Source organism: Aythya ferina (genome assembly GCF_964211825.1).
Source record: "Aythya ferina genome assembly, chromosome: 15".
NCBI lineage: Eukaryota > Metazoa > Chordata > Aves > Anseriformes > Anatidae > Aythya > Aythya ferina.
This window is the reverse complement of record NC_140314.1, coordinates 12,009,231-12,035,773: the sequence shown is the minus strand read 5'-3', so window position 1 is coordinate 12,035,773 and position 26,543 is coordinate 12,009,231. Positions and strand designations below refer to the sequence as shown.

At 46.8% G+C, this 26,543-nt stretch overlaps 1 protein-coding gene across 13 annotated transcripts in view; it reads right to left on the bottom strand.

Annotated features, from left to right (window-relative positions):
- DNAAF8 (dynein axonemal assembly factor 8) overlaps nt 1–26,543 on the bottom strand; it is a 102,978-nt gene that overhangs the window by 2,614 nt on the left and 73,821 nt on the right. For 5 of the 13 annotated variants that reach the window (XM_084537220.1, XM_084537228.1, XM_084537229.1 and 2 more), the window contains exons 25-31: nt 22,810–23,005; nt 18,708–18,802; nt 16,995–17,115; nt 14,181–14,395; nt 12,500–12,585; nt 8,477–8,546; nt 4,330–4,543 (exon numbers count right to left, since the gene is read on the bottom strand). In XM_084537220.1, coding sequence (XP_084393346.1) covers nt 4,466–4,543; nt 8,477–8,546; nt 12,500–12,585; nt 14,181–14,395; nt 16,995–17,115; nt 18,708–18,802; nt 22,810–23,005 — 861 coding nt within the window. In that variant the 3' untranslated portion in view covers nt 4,330–4,465. Of the gene's footprint in view, nt 1–1,587; nt 4,116–4,218; nt 4,238–4,329; nt 4,544–8,476; nt 8,547–12,499; nt 12,586–14,180; nt 14,396–16,994; nt 17,116–18,707; nt 18,803–22,809; nt 23,006–26,543 lie in introns of those variants that run through there. The other 8 variants (XM_084537225.1, XM_084537226.1, XM_084537227.1 and 5 more) reach the window with 8 other exon arrangements.

Sequence of the window (26,543 nt, the reverse complement as noted above, 5' to 3'; positions counted from 1 at the left end):
TTACATCAACACAGGTTTTAACATTTTTCCACGACAAGGTACAAACCCCAGCATTTTGGGGCTGAAAAACGGGTGGTTTGTCAGTTTTGGGGATGGGGCAGCTGACCAGGATTTTGGGGCGCAATGACGAGGCCCGGGGACGAGGGAGCACCCCCAGCACCGCGCCCTCCCCTGCCTGAACGCCTCGCTCCAGGCTCCGCGGGCATCCCGAGTTACCATGGAGACTGCTGCAGCCCGGCCTCGGAGGGAGAGGACACGGGAGATGATGGGGTGAGGATGGGAGATGGGGCGAGGACCAAGGAACGGGAGATGGGGTGAGGCCAGGAGATGGGTGAGGACAGGAGATGCAGGCAGGGGGCCGTTGGCGGGCTCCATCCTGCAGACTTGGCTCTTGGAGCCCGGCTCTAAGCCCTCTGCAACACCCCAGGGGCTTAAAGGCACCCCCAACACGCCTGCAACACGCGTAAGATGGCTGTTGGCTGTGTTGTAGCCCTGAAGGTACCACATGGGAAGGATTAAAGGCTGCAGATGAGACACGAGGGTGGCTGCACCCCCGCGGAAGGTGCTGAGCGGCCGGGAGCTCCCCGGTGGCCTCCTGCTGTGCTTCACGGGGCACGAGGACTCCTAAGGGAGGAGGGCTCCGGGTTCCAACCTGCACCAGCCACACACAGACCCCTTGGAACAGCCCCCCCGGGGCTGCCCGGTGCCCGCAGAGCAGCGGGCACAGCCCCAGGGCAGGGACGAGCCGGCCGCCCTCCGGCACACGGGCACCGGCGGTGCCGTTGGCTCGCGGCCACGCCAGCGCCAGGCTCCTGCATGACCCAGTTCCAGCAGCTGAAAGAGCCTGGAGCTGGTATTGCTGCCCGAGCCATCCGCTGCTTCAAACGCTTTAATTACCCACATCTGAGTCATCCCTGGCCCTGCTTTATCAAAGCTTGCAGCCTCGCAGACAAATCGCCCTTTGTGCTCCTCCAGCCCCTTGGCCACGGGGAGTTGCCAAGTGCCAATTAATCAGCAGCTCCCGCTGTGACGGGCCCCGGGGAGAGGAGATCAAGAGGGGACACTGCCCGCCCGCTGTGGCGGTGCTGGTCCCAGCCCCAGGGATGGGGACGGGGACAAAGACGCTCCCGCAGCACATCCCGAGCAGGACACACCACAAACACAAGGACCAGCCCAGGCCTCGCCTCGCTGCAGAGCCAAGCAGGGCAGGGCAGGGGGTCTGCAGCTACAGAAACCCACAGGCTCTGCCCCTCTCCCCGTTCTGCCCCATAAATCCCATGGTGGTGATCCACCAGGGGAGGCTTAGACCTCCAGCACGCCCCAGCACCTGGCCCCAAGGCTGTGGGGGGAGCAGGGCTGTGGCTGTGCCACCCCCATGACCACACAGGTCCCCGTGCTGCCTCCGCTGCCCGCAGGAGCAGGCGCAGCAGAAGGGAGGATGCAGGCAGCGAGCGAAGGCAGTGTCATGCCCGGCACGCCTCCGGGGCCACATCTGCTGATAATGAAATGTGAAGCCAGTAGCAAGGGCAACCTAAAATAGCAAGATGCTGCTGCAAGCAGCAGAGCCCTGGCACGGCCGCACAGCTGCTCCCAGTCCACCTCCGGAGCTGGTTGTGGGCCTCTGGAGCTGAAACTGGGACCCAACTCCTCAGCTGTGCTCATGCCGCCCAGGGGGAGGGCAGCAAGTCCCCGCACGCTGTCTGAGCAGTGATGGGAGACATCCCGGGTGCTCCGCGGGGCTCCCATGCATAGGGTTGGAGCAGAAGCTATTTATTTGGGTGAATAAAAGTAAATGCTAAATAAAAAGAAGTCATTCTGGCCCAAATCAAATCCACCTGTTTGTTTTAGGGGGTTGTTCCAGTTCCAGGTGCCACGTGTTTTCAATCCTGCTTCGCTCAGCTGAATTAGGATGGAGAGGGGACACCAAAGGGAAATATCTGTGAGTTTTGTTCGGATGTTATTCATTTGAATATGGGCTCTTCCTTGTCATTTCGCTTCGGGGGGGCAGAAGAATCGGTTTGGTCACTTTGCCAAGCCCCCAGGCAGCCACCAAACCTGCACGTGGTGGCTGAGAAGAGGTCCCTAAGGCTGCTCCCTACCCCGAGGCACCTGCAGATGGTGGGGAGGTGACAGCAGGGCTGGGGCACGCTGGGGAACCAGGAGACGGGCACAGGGCGCTGCGTTCCCGTCTTCCTCATCGCAGGCCCCTAAGGAGTTAACACCAAATGCCACCTACTGTATTTTCTCTCTCCTCCATTGAGGCAGCTCTGCCACTGGCAGCAGAACAATGCTAAATTCTGATTAGCTCTGGTTTTCCAGCAAGAGGGGAGGCACGAGAGGGTGGGGAATTAATACTATTCTGCATAATTTTTAATCTAAATTCCATTTCTTTTCTTTTCTTTCTCTAGGAAGCAAACAATCTAGGGGGTTTTGTACTCAATTTCTTGCTTTCATAATCTAAATGAATTGTTTGCAAGTAGGAGCCAGCTGCAAAGCTGGCAATCTCAGATCAAATCTGCCTTTCTCCTAGTTCTAGCAGTCATTAATTTGCTCCTCAGCGCTGATTAGCTAATCCTGGCTGCCTTGTGGCAGTTTGCAGGAAAACACCGGGCGAGCTGCGGCTCCGTTTGCCGGAGCTGACGGCGGGGCAACGGGATTGAATCCTGCAGGGCCCACGGTGCTCCAGGAGAGGAGTGGGGAGCTCTGGGAGGAAAGGCTGGGGAGGTTATTTATGGAATCCTGGCATTTGGGAAATATCAGAGGATGATGCTTTCCCCTGCTCTGTGCAGGGCGTGCTAGTTTGTTACACCGAGACTAATTAGCTGGGCTTTAAAATTGGGATTGAAGACAGGGCTGCAGCGTCTCTCAAAAATCCCCAGGTGCTGCCCCATTTCTGCTGGCGTCCCTGCGGGATGCGGCAGTGCCATGGGTGGGAAACCGAGGCACAGTCCTGGAGTGTTTGCAGCTGGGGGCTCACAAAGAGCAAGCCTCCACGGTGGGGCTCTCTGGAAGGGGGTGAGGTACCGGGTGATTGCTGTGCCAGGCCCTGGTTTGTTACTTGGCCTAATGCTGTTGCAGTCCCACGTGCTGCTGGGGTGTCCCCAGATGGGACATGGCCTCCCTGGGCTGAGTGCTGCCGGTCACAGGAGCGTCACCTCCTGATGTGTGAGTCCCCCAGGCTCAGGGAAGGGGGCTGTGCAGCTCCCTGTGATCCCATTTCTCGCATTTTTTTTTTTTTTCAGATCAAATTCCCCAAGCGCAGGGGGAGGATCCTTTTAATTTTCGTTTGTTTCAAGGCTGTACGTGGCTAATAAGCACGACAGAAGTGTGCCTGGAGTGCAGCAAAATGGCCTACTTAGCTGCAGGAGCAGAGCAGGCTTTTTGGTCATGCTGAGCCCCGGGGGCTCAGGGCACGTGGTTTCTGGAGCTCGTCTTGAGGAGACACGCAGTGGTGTTCTGTGTGAGGGATGGCTGCGAGGAGGACTTGCTCCAGGCTCTTGTGGAAGGAAAGGCTCTGTGTGGGACGGGCTCACCCTGCCAGCAGCAGCCAGAGGTGGCCGGCCAGCTGCATGCCACGCTGCATTAACACCACCTGGAGGTGACACGGGGACTGCTGGTGCCACGACTGCGACATCTGGACGAGGTGCATGTGTTAAGTCCGCCTCAACGGGACAGGTGGGAACAAGAGGCCTGCTGGGCTGAGAAATCTTCCCCAAAGGAGCTGAATTTGCCCAGAAGGTCCCCAGAAGACTGACAGTCCTCATGTTAAAGCCGGCCATCTTGCCAGAGAGCTCACCAAAAGGATTCGGCAGAGGAGGAGCAGCACTAGATCAGTTTGCTGGGGTGTGAGGAACATGGGACAGGGCTGAGCGCCCACGGGTGGGCAATGAGCTGGGGCTGGGCAGAGATGGTAACAGAGCTGCCAAAGCAGAGACAGCTTTCAATTGTCTTTAATTGGCTCTACCTGGTGTACTCAGCTCTCCAGGGATCCAACCTTCCCTCCACCTATTTCCACGTTACTTACTGTGGTTTTGTCTTTGGTTCCAAGACCACAGTAGCAGCAGAGCATGGAGTCTTGTGTCTTGGGCCTGAGGAAGATGGGAGCCCCCAGGTGCCTGAGAGAGAGCCAGCAGCGAACCTCTGCCTCTGTGCTTGCCTCCTGATCTTTTTCCCAGCCAGCTGAACACTCCAAACCTTGCTCCACAAATGCAAGCAGATTGCCTGAGAATGCACTCCACTAGAAAGCACAGCTGCAGTTCAGCAAGATTTGTTCCTGGGCACTGATCCTTCCTCCCACCAGTCTCATTTATCTTACTGATGCTAATACCATGCTTCAGACTTTGTTTTAATGACAAACAAATCTTAGTACTCTCGGAGGCTGGGAGCCCCCTTGGTGTCTGTCTACACAGATACCCACCACAATGGCATCCACCCCCGTGCTGCTTGGCGGCACTGACCATCTTGGCTAGCAGTCCTGGGATTCAATGCGATGGATGCTGTCAGACGCCAGGGAGTCAAAAAGGCAACAGAGCAACTCTTTAGCCTGGGGAGAAAAGGAGGAGGGTGTTGGGAGCAAGCTGTGATTTCTGTGCATCGCAAAGAAACTTCTTTTCAGAGGTAGGTTTCCTGCGCATGACGCAGGCAGGCAGCACAGTGAGGGTATTTACCGGGTAGCGGTGTTGTGGATTGGATTAATCCCTGCACAGAGGTAACTAAGCATCCCGTAGTATGAAAAATCTGCTACTTGTTACAATTGTTTAGCCATTCTCAAGATTTTCAAGGAATTGAAAATGAATATCATGTGAAGTGCCAAGTGGGACTCCCCACTCCAAATCTGACTCCCTCCCCCTGTCTGCTTCTGCCTCACCTTCCCAAATCTCACCCCTGGAAGCACAGAATGTCCCGAGTTGGAAGGGACACACAAGGATCATTGAGACCAATGCCTGCCTCTCCACAGAACCATGCAAAAACCAGACCTGATGTGTGACAGTGCTGTCCAAATGCTCCCTGAGCTCCTTCAGGCTCAGTTCCCTGACCATGTCCCTGGGCAGCCTGTCCCAGTGCCCGACTACCTCTGGGTGCAGACCCTTCCCCTAACCCCCAACCTGACCCTCCACTGTCCCAGCTCCATGCCGTTCCCTCGGGTCCTGTCGCTGTCCCCAGAGAGCAGAGCTCAGCGCCTGCCCCTCCGCTCCCCTCGTGAGGGAGCTGCAGGCCGCCATGAGGCCTCCCCTCAGCCTGCTCTGCTCTGGGCCGAACAAACCCAGGGACCTCAGCTGCTCCTCATACATCTTCCCCTCCAGACCCTTCACAACTCTTTGTAGCCCTTCTTTGAATGATTTGTAACAGTTTAATGTCCTTTTTATACTGTGGTGCCCAAAGCTGCACACAGTGCTCGAGGTAAGGCCGCAGCAGGCAGAGCAGAGCAGGACGAGCACTCCCTGAGCAGTGCAGTGCTGGCCTCGGAGCACCCCAGGACACGGTCGACCCTGCTGGCTGCCAGGGCACACTGCTGGCTCAGGTTCAACCTGCTATCAACCAAAACCCCCAGATCCCTCTCTGCAGAACTGCTCTCCAGCCTCTCGTCCCCCAGTCTGTACGTACAGCCAGGGTTGCCCCTCCCCAGGTGCAGAATCCGACACTTGCTCTTGTTAAACTTCATGCTCTTTGGCACAGTGGCTTCAGAAATAAGGTGGCCAGCTTAGCAGCAAGACCTTTGTGACCTGCCTGTCATTCTGACTGTGCTGATGAACAGCACGTGCCCCCATAGCATTAACCATACTGTGCTGGCAGTGCACCCCATGCAGCCCTCGGATCCTCCTCCTGCCACTACTCTGCCTCTCCTCAAAGCTGCTTTTAGGACTCTTACAGGAAAGCAGCCCTCCTGCCGAAGGGCTCAGGATTGCGCCCAGGATGTGTTTTGCCTGTGTTGCTCTGCTCCACTCCCAGCTTTTGGCTGTGTCTGAAGGGAGGGAGGTGCTGGAGCAGCCATCGTAGCTGCTGACATCTGCTTGAGGGCTCCAGGCAAAGCAGAGGGATTAGCACTCCCTGTCAGCAGAGGCTCAGACACACATCCATGGGCTGCTGCTGAGGAATGTGCAGAGACCCTGCTGTCTCCTCTTCTGACCTGCTAATGGTGGCAGGTCAGTGACGTGCTGCACCACCGCTGAGGGACAGCCACCCTGGCCTCATGGCCCTGTCCCAGCTGCAGTACAGAGAGCTGCACGCAAGGAGAAACTCTGCCAAGCCACAGAACATCTGAGTCCTGAGGTATCGTAATGCTGTTTGAACACAGCACTCCTTGACTGCTCTATTTTCTGGAGAGATTCCAGCCCTGTCCAGGTGTGGGGACATCTAAGACCATGTCACAGAGACCCACTGGAAATTCCAGCCCCTAACGGTGACACCAACAAAAAGTGGCGCTATCACTTCCAGATATGAGCTGGTCTGTGTGTGGTGAGATAAGTTTGCGTGGGGAGCAGGCATCTGCAGGGTCACTGCATGAGGATAAGGCACTTCCAAAGCGTGAATTCATCTGTTCCTAAGGTCAATGTTTCAAATAGGGCAGATGAAACGTGCAATAAAAATGCTTGCTTCTCTCAGCAGCTACAGAAGGGGGCAAGACAACTAGCCCAGACATAGATGTCAGCACAGAAACAGTAAACATTTGGAAATCTGAATTCTCATCCCATTGCCTAGTCCCAAGTCACACAGGGAGCAAGTATAAAATTCCTTTTCAATTCCATGGCTTGACTCCACCAGTGAACAGTACAGCTGTGCTGAAACCATGAGGATTTGAAATCCATGTTCACTTAACCCTCTTGAACTTTGCCTGATATCATGTTGATGATCATTAGCTTTGACCTGGAAAGCCCAGCTGACATTTCATAAACTCATTAGCACGAGATCAGAGGATCAAACATGGTTTCTAGGGACATCCTTTGAGTTACAATCATTCCCCAGTGAGCTTGCTCCTCAGATCTTGCTCTGTGATTTCTAAACCCACCCTGAACTATGGAGCAAAAGGCCCCTTTGAAAATAAACACCCCTTGCTGCTGTGCTTCTTGCAACCCACGCTGAGAAGTGCTGCAGCCACCACTGTCCCAGGGCTAGACTTGTGGTCTAAACTCTGAACTGCTGTGAATAGCCCCTGCTTCCAGCAATGCCAGAGGGATTTGATTCAGCGGCCCAGACTGCTAAAAGCAGGGAAGAGGGCTGAGCGTATTTGCTTTTTATCTTATCTATCACAGAAAGTACTATAAACCTCATGCTGATAGGCTGATTCTCCGCGGCCGTGAAGCAGAAAGGATTTTGTGTCAGCCAGAGATATGCAATGTCCTTTTCAAAGCAAATCAGAAGCCAGCCTGGCCTGGCTGCCCTGTCACATTACTTGGCAACAGATGGGCACGCTGGCAGCAGTACACGCTGTGCTGTGACAGCCTTGCAGCTATCGCAGGGTTGTGCAGGCAGACCTTCCAGGCACTGCAGCACACACAATCCCAGCTAAACCCCGGGAGAAGCTTGCTGCACTTTAGAGAAAGCTGCTGAAAACAGCAGCTGTGAGACTTTGGGGAAGTTTGGGGTAGTCTTGCTTGTGTTACAGGCAGGAACACAGACTTCAAAGAGGGCTCTGTGTCTTTTCAGGTTCAATCCTTGGAGCACTGGTACTGAAGGCAGCAGCTCTGCAACATTATGTGAAGTTACAAACACATCTAACTCTCTTAGATGAGACCAAAAGGGATCCAGAGGAGAGGCTTGCCTACTTGCTACCCTTTCTCATTCTCCCAAATTCTTTCTATACCTCCTAGTCCCAACTCTTCAGGCACTGCCTTCTTTATTTGTTTCATACTAAACTTTGATGATTACAGACAGAATTTTAAAGATATTTGTTTGGTTTATTTCCATTAAGTGCTCAAATGTCTTTAAAAACTGGGAACTTAGTGCTTCCTTTCTTGGGGTGAGCTACTGAGAGAAGACTCAGCCAGCCCATCCCTGAAATGGCTAATGGTTTAGTTTTGCATTTTCCATTTGGATTTGGGTTTCTGAAACATGACTTCTAGAACATAGGACACGTGACAGCATGGCAGTAGGGCTGAAGGAACCTTTTCTGTCTTATTTTTGATGAAATATCACAGAAATCTTATAAAGCGTTGATTCTTCATAAAAAAAAAAAAAAAGTAACTGAAATCTGAAAAAGTCTGCAGAAAATATTGAATCTTTATCAAAATCTCCAAATATTTTGATTCAAAGTAGTGATACCAATGTAATGTGGAAGCCAGTTTGACAGGCTTTTGGTCCTACCTGCCATCATGCACTGAGCTCTCAGTATAAGCCAAGGCTTGGGGCTGTCATGAAGCAACATTTACATCTCACACAAGTTGAAATTTTCTTTTAAAATTCAATCAATTTGGACAAGTTTCATCCACCACAGGAGCACAAAGGAACATATATTTGTATTATAAACTTCTCTACTTGCCTGTTTCTCATTTTGGGGATAAAGGAGATGCTGTGCAGTGTCCAGTAGCGACTGCTTCTGCCAACAGACACTGGGGGTAAAGAAAAAGAGAAGCCAGTGTTACTTCGCCATCTAAGCTGTCGGAGACTGCTGATGACCTAGCTTTAAGGAGAGCTATGCTGAGTGCCAGCAGCTCTGGCCATGTGCATCTGTTACTGAACTTCTTTACACAGATAAATCCTGGGTTTTACAAAGCTTTGTATAAATGGATTTGGATTCTTAAAATATAAGCCTCCAAACAAACAGTAATGACCTGTTGCATAATGGGGTCTCTAGGGCAGTGGGAAATGCACATACATCTAGATGTTTAAGATCTCTGCAAGGGCCTTTTTCTCAACTAATATAATCTGCATGTTTTTCCAAAAACCTACGACTTTCTAATCTGCCTTTGACAACAGCTCTGCTTCACTAGCCCTTGTTTTGCTTTGGTCTCCCTCAAGCTACATGAGTTGACCACAAGACATAGGCAAGAGAGATTTAAAGGCAAGATACAAATTTCAAAATTGCCTTTTTAACTAACTCCACACACAGGCAGAGTCTTCAGCTTCTAGAACCACTCCCTGCCCCCATATCCAGGTATTGTGCTTGGCAACAGTTTTCCCTTCAGTGGTTTTCAACAGCTCCAGGATTTTACATCTCATGCGTTCATCTTTTGATTTCTACACCTCCTTTCCCTCCAAAGCCTCCAGAGATGAGCTTCCTATAGGGATAACATCACTCCCTGCTAACAGCAATTAACATTTGGTAAGAATGTTTCATCAGACAGAATAACATCCAGCTAAGTTCCTTAACACTTGGCATTTGTTCTGATTGCACTGCATTATCTAGAAAGGGGAAGGTAGAGGGTCTAGTCTGCACTCTGATTTTCTTCCACTACTGCTACATTTTCTGTGAGCTTTGGTCAAACTCTGCTTGCTGAGTTCCACACGTTAACTAGATGAATTTCTAAAGACCCTACACAACATACTTAGGTCCTAACAACCTTAGGAGCACCTCAAAGTACTTTTTACAAGCTCAAATAACCATGCAGGAGTAGTTCCTAGCGTGGTCACTATAAAATATGTATCACTTATTACAGAACTAAATCTAGTTTGTCACGCATAAAAAGCAGAGCACGCCTTTCTTCTAGTAGCTGCTTTGAATCTACTTGTAAATTCTTCCCTCGGCCACCCTGCAGCTAGGAAGTCTGGCTTTAAAAACAAGTTATGACAGGGTAAATTCAAACGTTATATATATTGGAGATCTAGGCAACTGGATGCTAACAGAACAAGAAAGATGTCTCACATCATTTTTCTTTGTGTGTGTGTCACTTCCTTCTCTTGATTCTCCCCCATCCCAGTCCCCACTGCTCCTGGGCTGTGCTTCAGCTTCCCCTCACCTCTTCCAAACACTTACTTCACTCTGCCCTGTGAATTACCCTTGGCACCCTCCCAGATTCCTACTTTGGCTCTGTTCTTTGCAGCCAGCCAATCTCACGGGCTGCTTTTGTGCCCCCACCTGCATAAATTTTGTCCCCTTCTCTGTTCTTCCTGCCCTTTGGATCTGAAATAAGCCATTTATAGACATCCAGAGAACAGAGTGCGCGGGGTGGGCACTGCAGCTGAACACTAACCACTGCACAGTTATGAGGATCTGTGTCTGTCTTTAAGGCAGCTGCTCTGCACAGCACATCCTCCAGTGACTGAATGTCTTCTTGATGTGCCACTGATAGAGCCGGCTTAGGAAAGTTTTAATATGCTCTGAACCGAGAGCAGTTACACTGGCAGAGCCTGCATTGTTCCTCCCAATACCTGACTCCTCCTTCTTATCACAGCCCATCTCTGACATCATGTCCAGGCTTTCATACAGATGGCAATGTTTTCCCCGTGGCACAGAGCCTAAGTGATGTGGCTCAGCTGTGAATCAGCTCCCAGGGCCACAAAACAATCTCTTACACCCTGGTGCTTCAGCAATGCAGCTGAAATGCAGGCCAGAGCCCGTGCAGGTAGTGGAATCCCGGCCTGCTGCAGTAAGGGTGAGATAAATACACAGCGATCTGTTCGGTGCAAGAGCGGTCACGTGGCTCCTGCTGATGGAACCATAAGTGTAATTAACCTCAGATGTTATTTTGAAATGTTTATAAACTAGGCAATGAAGATGCCTTAGCATGAAGTGTCCTTATGAGACACTAGCTCAGACTGGCTGTGTTTTCAAAGATATTTGCAAAGTTGATTTTAAAGAGTATGATAGCTTATGGTGGAGGAAGCTTACCTGTTGGCTGAAGCTGATCTACCCAAGGATCAATGCCTCTCCACCTCCCCATCCTCAGGCAACACTTTGCTGCCCCTCCCTTCCACATGCATCATTGATCAGGAAGAAAAGTATTATTCTTGTAGAGCAAGTTTTAAGAGGCTGCAGGATCACCAGTTCTGGCACAGGGGCTAAAGGCAGAGTGGATCCTGCCATTTGGGAGTGCCACTGTGATTTACGCACATGTGTTTTGCAGTTTGGCAAGGAAGTTTATGTGCTGTACAGGCAGCCATACAGGATGAGGGACACAGCTGAGACTGGCCATGTCCACATCTGTTCCTCCGCACTTCCCTCTCAGCCTCTGGGCTCACTGTGAATGGCAGTGAGAAGCCACTGTGATGCCTGCTCTGTGGGGGCTGCCTCCAGACTGGCAATCTTAAAACACATCAAGTTAAACCTACAGAAGTGGGGAGCACTGTGTTACAGATCGTGTTATGCAGTGCCCAGACTCTGAAAGTCTGGGAAAAATAAACAGGGGGAGATACTGTATTGGCTCCCAGCCCTGCTGACGGCCACTCTCCCAGAACTCCCTTCAGCAGTGATCTTTGGGGCTCCTGATAGCTCACTTTTTCCTGTGAAGCAGGAAAAGGGTAGAAGGAAACTCACTTGAAAGATCAGTTGCTCTTTTTTTTCCCTTAGCGCTGTACCTTGTTGGATGGAAGATTTAGGATGTGGCTCCCTAGGGTGGGATTTTAAACCAATAGGAGCAATATCCACATTTTGTCATTAGCTTAAAAGCATATTTGAAAATATGCTACAAAATTTGTTCCACCTGCCCTTCCTTGCAGCTGAGCACCATAAAATTAGATCAAAGTATGAGAACTCTGAGATGTCTACCAATTCAAATATTCTGATTTGATCACCTCGATGCTTGTAAACTCCAGCATCCTTGAATTTTTCTTCCTGCCCATTGACAGTGTCTGGAAATCCTCCTGATGGAGCAGCCAAAGTCATGGCAGCCTTAGTGGTGCAGCTGCTGGACTGCTCTATACTGTGTCAGAAAACAGATTCTCTTGGCTTTCTTTCCCAGAGGAAACCATGTGCATGAACTACACATCACATTGCCAAATACCACCCCCTGTGCAAGGAAACTTTCCCTCTGGGAGACAGTGGGTTAATTGGCCTGATAATCATTCTATTTCACTAATCAGTCCCTGTAGAGGGGTTCTGTTTGTTTTACCAGGCCTGTAAATCCTCTACCCAGCATTTGTGGTGATTTATTTAAGAGGCTGATTTTTGATTTTGCTCTCTGGTATTTATTTTAAGCATTTTTTTTTTCATAACAAACACAGAATCTGCTAAGATATTTCTCCTAGGAATTTTATTGATTCAGCAGGTCTATTCCCAATGTGAGCCCTTATTTTAGAGAACTCCCTGTATTTGTGGAACGATGTTGCTAAGTCTTACAGACACTCCAAGTCCTTAACAAACACCACAACTCAGTATTTAACATCCTGAGCATGGGACACACGGACTTGAGACTAAGGAATGCTCTGAGATATCAATAGATTAAAAACAACACAGCTTAGGATGAACACATCGCCTTTGAGTGGTACCTAACATCATGTGAGTCTAAACCACAAGAGAATTACAGAAACGAAGATCAGCTGTCCTTGTTCAGATCGCACACTATATGGTAGAGAGTTGAGACAGTGGTGAAAAAGTGCTGTTAAAGTGATATTGTTCCTCACTTACCTGTCCAGCAGGGAGTCGAAGCAAATGACCGCATTGTCTCGCTCTGCCGCTAACACCAGACACAAACCGTCCATTAAAAGGGAACACTACGGGAAGGAAGAACAGAGCTTTGGGTTGCTATCCACTTAAATAAGTCTGTAAGCCTCACTGATGAGCTGCTGACAGCACAGATAACTGGTTGTGTGTTGTGTGAGGACAGGAAAGACAGAGACAGATTCTTTCAAACTGAAAGAATATCGCGTCTGGACCGTTAGTTAACCCATTCCTGTGGCTTGCTATTATTCCTGTTCCCATCCCTCAGAGTGAAAATAAGCAGGTTGCTTAGAGGTGTTAGTCTGTCACTAAGTCTGCTGGAAGCAGGAATATGGAGATAACTGTAAATGTTTGAGATACTGTAGCAGAAACACTCATTACTTGAAGGAGCCCATCTTCCTTCTGGCAAGGGAACACAAATGCTGTAATGTTCACCTTTGGCTCAGCAGTGCCAGACCCTCCTGGAGACATGCCAGCTCTGCCCAGAGTAATTCATCTCTGACAGGAGGAAGCGTTTCCATCGCCAGGAGAGCAGTGCCACTGCTGTGGCTCTCCTTCCCACACGCTGATTCGCTTTGTCCTTCCTAAAGAGGTCTGCACATTCCTGTGCGCAGAGGGATGGCATCCTCAGGGGAACCACAGGAGAAGAAAGTAGTGCTTAGACTAATTGGATGCTAGATGTAATTGCTATTCTGTACAGCTGTACTTCAAAGGGATGCTGTCAGTTTAAAAAATCACAACCTAAAAAGATCTTACCTGCTTTTATTACAGGTAACACCTAAGACTCTCATAAGAACTGAAGGGATAGGAACACAAATGTTTGTATTTTTTTCATAGGAACCGCTGTGTGCCTCTAACAGCCCCTTGTTGATCACTACTTCCAGTATAAGTAGTTTCCCTTGGTGTTTACTCTCTGCTCCTAACAGCACTTTCTTGTGCATTCCACCTTACTGCTTTGCTCTAGCAAGGTTCCTGAAACGCTGGGCTTATCCTACATCAAGTACAAAGAGAAAAACAGTTCAGGCACAGTGCTGCACTGATGTCAAGTGATGTATTAGCTCGCCCCAGAAGCATATCTTGTGCTTACACCCCGTGAGCACTTGCTTAAACTCAATGCTGGACTGCGGCTTGAGTTGTCATCACCAGCAGAATGAGACACAAAATTAAATCTCTGCCCAGAACTCCAGGGCACCATCCAAAAAGTGGAAGGGTTATTTAACATCGTAGAAGAGGATTAATGGGGTGCGATTACAGGAAGGGAAATAGAAAATGCTGTATTCTGTCTTGTTCTTCCAGATAAATACAGCAGAACATACATAATAGCAGCAACTGCTCACTGATAGGTGAATGGAATAAAATGTCTAGTGGGGATGAACCATTCACAGTAAGGATATGTTTGAACATAACAATGTCAAGTTTAGGTGTCAGTGAGCTAATGGAGATAGAGGAACACTAGGTAGGAACGAGCTAGCAAGGCACACTGCCCAAATTACTTACCAGCATATTAGAGACCAGATTGCAGTGCTCTGCTAATGCTGCTACCAAAACTAGGCTGCCCAGAACTAGCCCGGACATCTTAGCACAGCACTGCATCAAATGACTCTTCTTCCACAGGGAAAGAAACAAAACAACTCCAGCTGTTTCATACCTTTGCTGCAACACTGCACTTTGCCCTGCTTAGTATCTCAGAGATGCAATGAGCTTGTGGTGCGTCCAGGACAGTGAGGCGTACTCCAGTCATTGTGAAATCTTTGCCAATAAGCTGATCAAGCAGTTCAACATAAGGTGGGTCTGACCCCCGAAGGATGATCCCAGGCAAGACGAGGCAAGTGGTTTGGCAGAGGTTATCAAGCAGTGGCTGATCTGATGGGAAAAGATCAAAACATAACAGATGCTTGCTTTATACGTACCCCTGCCAACTGCTAGCCCTCTAAGTAATTCTTCCCTGCCACATACAAGTAACTGGAAGATCAGAGGCACTCAGGCATTGTTATATCATTTGGGATGTTCCCAGATGTGATTGCTCATCCCAAACTGTCAAACTGCTGTATGCCTACGTGTACGTTTCTGGAGATCACAAGACAGCAGTTGTGACCCCATTTCAGGAGTCAGACAAGGACAGCTGCTGGTTTGCTACAGCAGACTCTATTCCATTTAATTTCTTCCACGCAAAGAAATCTGTTAATCCAGCCGCTTTTATAATCCAAAATGTAATTCTCAGCAACATACATAAGATTTAATGTATTTCATATTTTCCCCATGATAAATCCGTCTGTCCATTAGGCAGAGCTTTGTGGCAATTGCAGAAAGGAGGTTTCTTTGTGTGCAAGAGCTACCTCTAGCGTTTAAGATGAGACCGTGAAGTGAATGATGTGTCTGGTTTGCTGGCGGCGCTTACTATATCGTGCCTGACAGTTCAGAGATCACGTGTACTTGCTTTTCCAGGACAGTAGCTCTTTGAAAAACATTTTCTGAGACGCAGACACATCAGGGCTGTACATTAATTTTCTTTTCACTCTGCTTAAACATCTTCAAAGCAAAGAGATTTCCTTATGAAGCAGGAAATTGGGGGCACGTATTTTGAGATTTGCTCCCAAGACTGAGCCATACAAAACTTGCAGAATACCCTTGCTCTCTCCACAACTAGCTCTCTGTTGTTATTATTGTTAACTTGCAAGCTAGGCTAAAATCAAGAAGTACTTCAGTCACAACAAAACTGCACTTCAGGCCTGGTCCTTTTCCAAGGTGCAGTTGAGCTGTTGGGGGAAATACTCTGCTTGTCAGCAATAGCAGCATGGAATAGTTTGGATGGGGAACACCTGCAAGTCTCCTCTCACTGTAGCTTTTCCCTCTGAACAGAGCTTGAGCCAACACATCCCAAAGGAAACACAACAATGTGGTGACATCTCCGCAGCCATCCAGATAAGTTCAGGCAGCTACATGCAGAACAGCCTGGTCACCCCCCCAGAAGCTGCTGTTAAATACACACAGTTGCCAATCTCTTATTTCAGGGCTCATATAACGGCTTGGGAATGTCAGTAATGTTGTGAGACAGGCCTCACCCCTCACCCCAGCTAACATTTAAATCTAAAATGTTCATGTAGCCAATTTCTGATGTATTAGCATGTGACATTAAAAAAAAAAAAAAAAAAAAAAGAAGGAGCTTGCCTGAGGAGACAGGGCCTTACACATGTGATTTTTGTCATTATCATGAAGAATGTGTAGGACATCATCCAAGGTCAATATAAGACAATGGAAAGAATCCATTGATAATGACCTTGGGAAATTTCTTCTTCAGAGACCCCCTACACAAAGTGACCTGGTGCCTACCAAGCACCTTTGCTCTCATTAAGGCAAAGGTCTTGACTTACTGCCATCATCCTTGCACTTCTACACGTGCTATCTTGTGAACCTGCTGGTATGGGGCCAAAAGTCACACATCAGTAAGGGCTTAAGATAGGAAATAAGCATCTGTATATCCACAGCATTTTTATCATGCTCTTCTGCCAGTCCACAACAATGTTGTGGTTTTACTGCTGGGGTTAACTGCAGCAATCAGTTGCAGTGCAGGAACATTTTCTCAGCTGCCCACCCTCCTGGTTGCTGGTCACATTGGAACTCAAGTGAAAGGAATGAGAACGACCCGAGTCCAAACATGTCTGCTCCCCAGTGAATACCACAGGGATACTTTACCTGGTCACTGCTTGGTTATAAAAGCTTGGGATCGGGCCACAAACATCCATGTGTGAGTTACATCTCCTGACATAAAAGGCACAGCATCACAGCCTGTGTTGTATACATGCAATCAAGTACAGTCAGCAGAAAAGACCCAGAGCAACCGTAGGCATCTGAGGGCACTGACAGGCTTGCTGAAGTTGTGCCTTCAGAACAAATTCAGACCAGCACTAACTGGAAGTCATTTTGAGCTGGCAGCTGTTCAGCAGCTAGTGGGAACTGAATGAGATCTCAGTCCAGTTCCCAAGAGATAGATGTCTACACTGCCAAAAGCACTCCCTGCATAAATTGCTACCTATCTATGTACAGAACAAAAGGTCTCACGATTGCCCATCACGATGGCGTCTCGGTCTCTCCTGTGGCAAGCTCTGAATGGGCACGCAAACCACTGTGGCCAAGCTGGTGTTGAAACATATTGTAAAAGTTCAGCAGAAAAAAAGTTCACTGCTTCTTACATTATCTGTGTTGACAGTGCTTTTTCTTTTGCTGGTGACAAAGTCAGCACTTCTGAACAGCCCTATATTTAAGGCCAGGAAAGCACTGGCAAGACCTGGCAGGTAAACAGTTAAATGGCCGGACTCCACTGGAGCTGCTCTTTGCAGCTCAGTTGTCTCTCCTTTCTGAAAGGACATCAATACCAAATCTTGCTGTCACCAGATGGTTTGTCTTGCTGTCCAATTAATCAATAACAGTCTCAATCTATATCAAGAGTTACGCATTTCCTTACCAAGATCGCATGGTTGCCCAGAGCCCAATAAATTGAGCCGCGCTCCTGTTTCATGTTTTATGATTTTGCGCTGCTTGTTGATTTCCAAACCAACTATGGGGTCACGTTTCAGGTTATAGATCTGCAGGAGGGAAGGGAAGGAGAAAGAGGCAAGTCATGTGAACGTTGTTACCTAATCTGCAAGGATAACTCTTCTTAAGTATTGATTCAGCCAAGCTGTGAAGCTTTTGTTGGTGTTGTGTACTCCTATAATTGCCAGCCTAGAAAACATCTGGTTGTCTGGAAATAAAAGAACATTTTGTATGCATTCCTTTTTATTGGGGCTTAACTAAGTATGGCATCTTTTTATCCTTTTAACGGTCTTGTATCCAGACACCTCTGTTCCCAACTCTTAAAGGCCAGAAGCTCAAAGACTCCAAGACTCAAGGTCTTTAAAAGACGTTTAGATGTAGAGCTTAGGGATAAGGTTTAATGGAGGACTGTTAGTGTTAGGTCAGAGGTTGGACTTGATGCTCTTGAGGTCTCTTCCAACCTAGAAATTCTGTGATTCTGTGAGATCTTTACCCAGTGTCACTCCAGTGTGTAGCAGCCCCCTTCTGTCTCTGGCTGAATCAGCACACCCATGTGTCCCAGCACAGTGTAGCCTTTCTATTTCGGACTGAGTCACTGAAGGAGGACATACACATAGTACTTTGAAGATCTGGCCAGCTACTTGCAGTTCTAGAGCTAACCTCCTTGGATTGACTTGATTGGGTCACCTCTGTGCCATGAGGACATCAGTCAAAAATTTCCAGCCCTTTGCTGGGCATAACCCATCATTTCAGACTCTGGTTTTGAGAAGAAACCGGTCAGAGTGGAAACAACATACAAAACTAGCTGAAGAGGAAAGACTTATTGTTTCATTTTAGCCATTGGCAAATTATGGTGGTTTGAATCGGAGACCAGCATTGACGCCGTGTGAAGGGCCAGATGAGCAGAAGCTGTTCATGCCAGTACCAGTAGGCTTCTCAGCACAACCCACAATACCAGCCAAGAGGCAAGGGTCTGAGTCTTTATGCCTTCCAGTGTAGGCAGACAAAGATGCTGGCACCCAGCAGCTCTGTAAGCTGTGTCAGCACTTTATAACATGAGATGTCTTACGAGAGACTGCTCCACCCTTTCCCATGCTGTGGACCAGTACCTCTCGGGGACAGCACCCTTCTCACGCACATGTGGCAGTGCTCCATGCTGTGAGCATGTATGCACTCTGTGGGACACATTCAGCAATTGGTGAGCTATATATATCAGCTGTCCTGCTTTATTCTCAGTTCCTGAGCACTACGTGAGAAAACCTGGTAACAATCAGCCTCTGGCCGGCTGTGTCTCAGCAATCACCAGTGATGCTGCTTCCCTATGACCTGCTTCCAAAGTGATGTTGGCTCAGTGTGGGAAGTTTGCTTCTAAAGCATCAGTCCTGAGCCCTCCTGAATTTATAGCACAGGTCACTGAACAAACATCTCTGAAAAAGCACTTTTCCACTGAGACTGTCTGGGTCAATACAAAGTTAGCACATTGTGACAGGGACATTCACAGGAGAAGGAAATCTCAGCAGCTGGTGAAACACAGCAAGAACGCATTATCTAGAGTGTAAGGGGAAGGAAGTCAAGGGGTAGCAGGACCAAAGTCACTGCTCTGACACAATAGGATACTTTTCAGGAAAGGGCAGAATCCTACCTCTTCCTCCTCTAATGTCTGACACTCGGCGCAGCACAGCCCTTCTGGGAAAAACAGCTTCATATCCCGGACAGCTATTTGATAGGATTTGGAGCCTGAGAGATAAATACAATGAGAAGATTCTCTCAGGCCATGAATTAAACATTCTCTGGACTCACACTCATCTTCCTGAGAGATTGATGATGTGCAACTTACTGAAGTAATTGCTTTAAAGGCCAGCTGTTCCGTACAGTAATAGCAAACATTTAAAACCATTATATTTAGAATAGTTTCATTGCCTCCTTGGTATTTTGATTCTACTCTATTATCACGCAGCTTGTTCTACATGTAAACAAGACTCCTTTTTCCTCACAGTGTAGTCAAGGGAAGCATGTTAAAGAGACAGTGATACTCTTCAATACTAGCTCTAATCCCCCCATTCTTTTTCTCACATGTTTCTGGATCACACCAGTCTAGTCTTAGAATCACAGAATGGTTTGGGTTGGAAGCAACCTTAAAGATCATCTGGTTCTAGCCCCGGGCCATGGGCAGGGATACCTCCCAGCAGACCAGGGTGCTCAAAGCTCCATCAAACTTGGCCTCAAACACTTCCAGGGATTGGGCATCAATGACTTCTCTGGGCAGCCTTTTCCAGTGCCTCACTACCCTCATAGTAAATAATTTCTTCCTTAAATCTAATCTAAATCTACCCGTTTTTTAGTTTAAAGCCATTATTCCTTTTCCCATCACTACACTCCCTGACAAAGAGTTCAGTCTTGCTGAATGGGAAGGAGTTACTAGATACTAAAGCAAGTGTGCTTTATAACCATGATGTAAGCCCAAATATGCCGGTGATGTGGGTGTACAACAGGGCAACAGAAAACATTATGGTCCAACAACAGTTGGAGGTCTTTCAGAGGTCTTTTCCAACCTAAATCATTCTGTGATTCTATAATTAGTGAGATATTACTGATAGAAGTATATTATTCCGTTCACCTGTGGTCACAAAAAGCAGATTGACATTAGAAGAGGTACAAAGAATGAACATGAGGATCAGAGAAGGAACGAAGAATCATCTGAAGAGTTAAAACTAAAAGACCTTGGGTTGTTAAATCCAACATAACAAAAAGATAAGGAGTCTGATTTCTGATAAATACAGCAAGGTGAAAAGGTCAGAGAAGAAAAAGAACTACTTAAAGTACAGGTACTGGCACAAGAACAAATGGATGCAAGCTGTTTATGACTATGTTTAAATTTGAAAATGTAATAAGATTTCCAGGTACCACAGCTGTGAAGTTCTCTAACAGCTATCCAATTGGGTGAATGCTTATGAAAGTGAATCGATGATGGGGCTGCCAGTGATAGCATTAACTCAACTCAGGGGCTTGAGAGGTCCCTCCAGTTTAGCATTTGAATATTATCCTATAAAGCAACACTGTTATAAACCACTACTCAGAATGTTTTGAGATTTGTGGGTGGAAAATGTTTAAGAAGGAAAAGCTATTTCTATGTAACTGGAGTTCAGATAGATTGTCAATGTGCTGGCACAGATCCATCCTCCTGGGATACAAATATACAAAACGCAAATATCTTCTGAAATATTATCATTTTTGCAGGCTACATGTTGCAAAAAAAAATTCTGCCTTGCTGCTCCTAGATCACTCAGCCCTGCGTGGAACTTCATAACTCTAGGTATTGTATAGCCGGAGTCCTTAATGCAGTAGTTTACAATCCTGAGACTGTGTAAGTAACCAGTGCATAAGTCATGCCGTATCCTTTATGTACCTCTATGTCAAATCTTTCTTGTTTAAATCATTGATGCTGTTACAAAAAGGACACAAATGCTTTCAAAGCAGAATAGCAACATTTTGCTCTCACTTTGCTCAAGGTATAAGACTGTATAAGATGCACAGGTGCACACACACAGCTCCTTGGGTTCAAGAAAAAGCACTACACAGTGACTTCATAAGGCCCGGAGGACATGGGAGGAATGCAGGTTTACCTCTGCAGCAGAGTCTCAGAGCACTAAAACTGCAGTGCTTGGTTTGACTGTATCACTGGAAGCTGGTCTTCATCTTACTTAATTTCCCTAGTCACTTCCAAAGGAAACACTGAGGGTTTGTTCCATTTCAGCAAGATGGTATTGGTTAAAGATCTTCCTCAGCTGGAGCAAAACTGAGGAAACTCGGTATTCCCTCCTAGGAAAGCAGTATTTTCTATGGTCCCCCAGATGATCACTTGTGCAACGACTAAACTCTTCCTGCTTAACTTGTAGGCAAATGTTTCTCCCTTTTTGAAGGATAAACTCTTGGAGGTGCAAGGGGTTAAGAACACACCTTTCCTTAGCGACAGACTCCTCCTTAGCATAGCAGCTGGATCAAATTCCTGAATTTGAGTTGCTGTGTACATAAACTACAGCTGCAACAATTTTCCTTGAATGTGTGCAATTACAGCTTTGTGAGCCATCCGTATAGCTGGCTCTAATACACTAATACACAATCTGGTCTCAGCAGGCAGGTGCTGGCCAGCTAGTTCAGCTCTGTGCCCAGCCCAGCCCTGGGAGGAAGCAGAGATCTGAAGGGAATCCCAAAGCAGACATCTGAGGGTTTCTCTAACACACAGCTCTCTCGCCAACAGAGTAAACTAACAGAGTTATGCTAGGGAAGCTCTAAGTGTAGCATGGGTACATTAAGGTTGGGTATATATTACCCATGACTGATGAGTTCTCATTCTCAAGGCAACATGGAAAGGCAATCCATTAATCTTATGAGCAAAAGAAGCAGGGGCTGATAACGGAAAAGTACTGGCTGAAGAGCTCTGACCATTTCTTGTGTAGGTAGACCCTGCTCTCCTGTCACTCCTACAAATGAGATCCTGTAAGTAATCACGGTAAGAGATCTCTCTTGATGTATCTTAGTCCTAAGGATTATGACCATATCTGACAAAATGACATTCTAAATCAAGGGGTCGATTCTCTTCCCCAAGCCATATGTGGTGGATATATTGGTGGATGGGGGACAGTTAGAACAGATGATCTTGGAGGTCTTTTCCAACCGTAATGATTCTATGATACTTTGTTCACTACCAGTTCTGCTCTTTGATATGGACAAAATGATGGAGCGATCTGACAGTACAGAATACAATAAAAAGAGCCAATTAATCCAATGGATCTTGACAGGAACCTGAAAGCATACAGTCCCTGCTAGCTCACCTGTGTTTATGTTTATTGATTTTACTACTGATATACTCCTTTAACTACATACAGCACAAAGAGCACCACACTGAGAAAAGCAAACTACACATGGGCAGTCAACTAATGATTCCTTAGGAATTTTTAAATGATGTCCTTCCCCCTCTCCCCTTGGGAAGTCTCCCCTTCCCCCTCTCCTACAATACCCTTAGTTCTTCCTAGTTCTCTCTCCGGCAATACATCCCATTTTCCCACCCTTCACCCATACCCTCAGCTATCTTCTATCTCACCCACCCAACATATACACTGCAACATCCTAGCTCCCCCTCCCATTTCTTCCACCTGCTGCTGGCAGATGAAACTGTGGCTGGTTCAGCACACTGAGGATGCTGACTAGCTTGCATGCCTCTGCTGATGTGCCAGCTGGCAAGAGTGTCTCTTGGAAAACAGCTGAGTTTACCTGCTTTCCTCATTGGGAGCAATTTTTGATCACCTCTTTCTACCCAGTCATTAATGTTTTGAGATACTAGAGGAGCTCACTGTCCTGAAGACTTTAAACCCTCTGTGAAATCTGGTTGCAATTGGCCAATGGTTATCAGGAGGAGACTCACAAGCAGAGAGAAGACAGATGGGTTATTGGGGATAATTGCAGAATAACCAAGCAGTGAAGAGAACAAAGGAAATCTCTTCTGAAGGAAGACAGATCTGGGGCTGTTCTGAGAAGATGACTTTTTGATATATCTTCTGGGAGAATATTTCATAGCTTGAGACATACTCAGCTCTGCCACCAAGAAAACAATGAAAGCTTTCTAGGGAATAATGGCCTGCCTGCTAAGGCCAGATCTGTAGTGATGATGCAGGAGGGAAACAGTACATAACGTTTTTTCTATTTCCTATCTGAGCCTTCAGACTTTTCTTTTTACAAAAACCTACCATAAAATCCATTTTGGACTGTGCTGATGCCGTACTGAGCCCTCCAGAGGAATGGATCTAATGCTTGGGCCACTTTAGGATCCTCCGGCCCCAGTAAATCTATCAGCTTCTTCACAGCATTTGGTCTTTGAAGACAAAGCACAAGAGAAGTGCCTGAGGTAAGGTAGGTACAATGAGCTTCTGAAACAGCAGGATCCTGAAAAGAAATAATGGAAAGGGAACAGATTATAATAAACAGTGCAGGTGAGTCCTGGATACATCCCAGCTTTTCCTTCGGCTATAACCATCTCTGTTTGAAGCAAACAGATCTGCTATTATTCTTTGCTTTCTCTCCTCTTTGCAACACGCATGCTAGTGGCCTCTGCCAGCAGAGCTTCCAGAGCATATACCACAGTCACTGAGCTGGCATCTGCTGCGACAATCACCTGGTAATAGTAGGTCTAGTTCCCATCCTGAGTACACATGGAGCTAAACAAAGTTAAATACTGAGCTTGTCTTGTAGCTGTAAACAGCTCACGATTTTAGTCCTCAGGTTCATGGATCAGCCAATGGCAGTTTTTACACATACAAACTGCTTTTGCATTAATTTCTTAAAATTCTTTAGTAAGAAAGGAACCAAAATTGTGTTTCTAAAAGAAAGAAAAGCCTTGTGCTGCGACTTGTTCTGATGATCTGCACATGCTAGGCTGGAGGTGGAGTTCATTTTTCGTGGGTAAATACGAATATAAACTGCTACTTGAAGCTTAGTTGCCCACTACCGAACCGCTGATTTGTGAAATACCCTTTTCACAGTACCTTCAGCATGACATTCAGGTAGGGAAGCAACACACATGAGCAATATCACGGAGGCCGTAAACGTTCTGGGATAAGGAGACATGTTTAGTTCTGCTTATATAGCATGCTAGACTACAAATACCAGAACTCTTCTTTGATTTCACAGAAAGGACCCCCCAGCCCCAACACACACCCCCTGCTGCTAGAGCCCAGCCTCTCCTAGAGGGTGGTACAATTTCATGCACTAGTCAGGATCTGGACCACAAAAACAGCGAGCTTAAAACGAGGATGCTCAGGACAGGGCACTAGGCTGAAAGAAAACAGCTTGCCCTCCTGGCTTTGCCACTGATGTACTGTGTGCTCCACAACAATTTTCTCTACCTTTGTTTCTTTTACACATGTTGCCAGTTCACCCTGAGCAGAGATATTTGTCACACAGCTGTGCAGGTCACAGCACCCTGGGATCTTTCTTTAACTCAGAATGAGTGGTAAAAACAACTAGCAGCCACTGCACCAGCAACCAGAGACCAATTTGTTGGCCAGAGACAGACATAATGAGTGAGAAACCCAGGGAAAGGTTGCAAGCGCCTGGGGCAGAAGGTGCCTGAGCAGCAGAGCCGTCAAGGCCAAGCTGACTATTTTCATTAAGCAAAACCTTGGAAACCCAAGCTTGTTGCAGATATTTCCACTGAGTGCGAGGTCAGGGTGTCCACAGCAGCTGCAAGCTGCCTCTTCCTGCTCCCTTCATCTTAAAAAAGTGGCAGAAGCACACGGGTCTGCCTCCCTGCCCTCCAAATGGCAAAGTGCAGCAACACCAGCACTGCCAAGCAGCTCCAGGGCACTGCTGTGTGCTCTTTACAGCTTACAGACAACATTTTCAGCTTGCTGGCTAAACCAAGCTATGGTTACTTCCTTTTTTTTTTTTTTTTTTTTTCCAATTTTTGAAGAAATTAAAACATAGAGGGAAAAACTCTTGCTTGTTTCAACTGAATAACATCATTCAGCCCCCTAAAGATTTTCATTCCTCTCTTTTTTAATCTTTTGAAAGCACCAGAGAATGACAGTTCTCTAGATAAAGCATTTCCGAAGGAAAATCCTACCATTTCATTTAAAAAAATGAAGATAAAATACTTCAAGGCCTCTTTTGTTTTTCTATCATAGGAAACCATTCACTGACTTTGACCCAAATCTTCTCACACTCACATTCCTCTTAAACTATACTTCTAAGCAGGCTACAAATTGAAAATCACCGACTCAATCCTGATATTTGCAAATGCAAAATGACCCATGAGACAGACCCATTCTTAAGCTGGTTAGTTAGATAAGAGATTTGATACAAGTTGTGATATTTGGCAGTCCACCCATCCCATGGAAATAAAGGGCAAAGGAAACTCTGGGATGGCAGTCACATTGCATGACTGCACATGAGAAACATACGGGGAAGTTTCGCAGGCTGTGTTGTGATTAGAATGCTCTGTTTAGATTAGGATAAAGAGTTTCAGCATGTCATAGCACACTGCAAAATTCTGACATTAATTCAGTTCTGTATAATACAAAATAAGCCCTTTTTGCTTGAAAACTTTTGATAGTTTAAAAAATATGCACATAATCCACTTTTCCAAGTAGTCATCAAGACTTCTCCTTGGGAGATGAAAAACAATGATGACGTCTCCATGAAAACTTTCAAAAGCTCTGGACAAAACATATCAACATTCATTTGACTCCATGTCAGACACATCTGCAAAAGAAAATGTTCAAAGACAGTTTCTGTTAAACAGAACATAAAAAAATGAAATTGTTTTGTTCCAGAGCTTCTGAACAGTGCTTTTAGATTTATGTAACAAAAGCCTTTTGTTTCTGTATCCTGTCTTATGAGCAGGCTTGGGGTTAAAGACTATGTTGTTTCTAACCGCTAGCAATGGTGTCAGTGAGTCAAGGTGACTTTTTTCCTTTTTATACATCCTCGTATCCGGTCTAGACCCTTCCAGGCAAATGATGCTTTTATTTACATCCTGCCTCTGCACTGTCTTCAAACTGTGTCCTTGCTGATACCCGAGCAGCTGCAGCGAGATTGCACATGTGCAGCTGACTCGAATTCAGTGAGCAATTTTGTTGATGCACACAGAGAGGAAGTTCCAGCTGTGTGCTGGCTCTGGAGGACTAACAGGATTAAAATGCAGCAAAACTGTCCTTCTGCCTCTGCCGTTAGACTCACAAGACAGGACTGGAGGGAAGCAGTCAAGTTATTGAATCCAGTGACCTGCTGCCACTGGCAACCGTATCAGGTAAATTCCTGGAAGATTGATCAGCTTCCATTGTAAAATCAGGCTTTCTCTCTAGCAGCTACAACTGTGAGTCTCTGCAGTTCTGGATCCTGGATAAATGCAGACAGGAAAACCAATCAAAACAGGCAGAACTCCCTCTGGGAGCAGTTCCTTCTCACAATTTCAACACTATTAGTGTCATGGTAAAAGCTGAGAAGACAGTGTCAGCTCTGTTTAGCTGACCTTTGCTTTTATTATTATTATTATTAGCCTTCAGGTAAAAAGCATTATTGTGATTAGACAATCTCAGCAAACAGCGAACCACCTCATTATTTATCATAGTCCAATGGCCAAAAGCTACTAAGAAGCTGACTGCTAGTATTTAAGTTGAAAAAGCAATGATGTTGCTGAAAGCATGTTGCTGAGGATATTCATAAATGTGCATGTAAATAACACGTTTGAAAGAGGAAGGAGATGCTAGGTATTGCTACCAGTGACTAAATCCCAAATTTGATACCAAAGTACTATGTACATAAACCAAACTGGCACACTGCACAGCACATGGGAGTTTCTAGAGATTATTTTAGAGATGGATTTTGGATCAGAATCTGGGTGAGAAAGAGGCAGAAAGCCTGGAACAGAACTTCTAGAAGGGTTTGACACTGGCTCCAAGCTCTTCAACAGGAGATGCTAAAT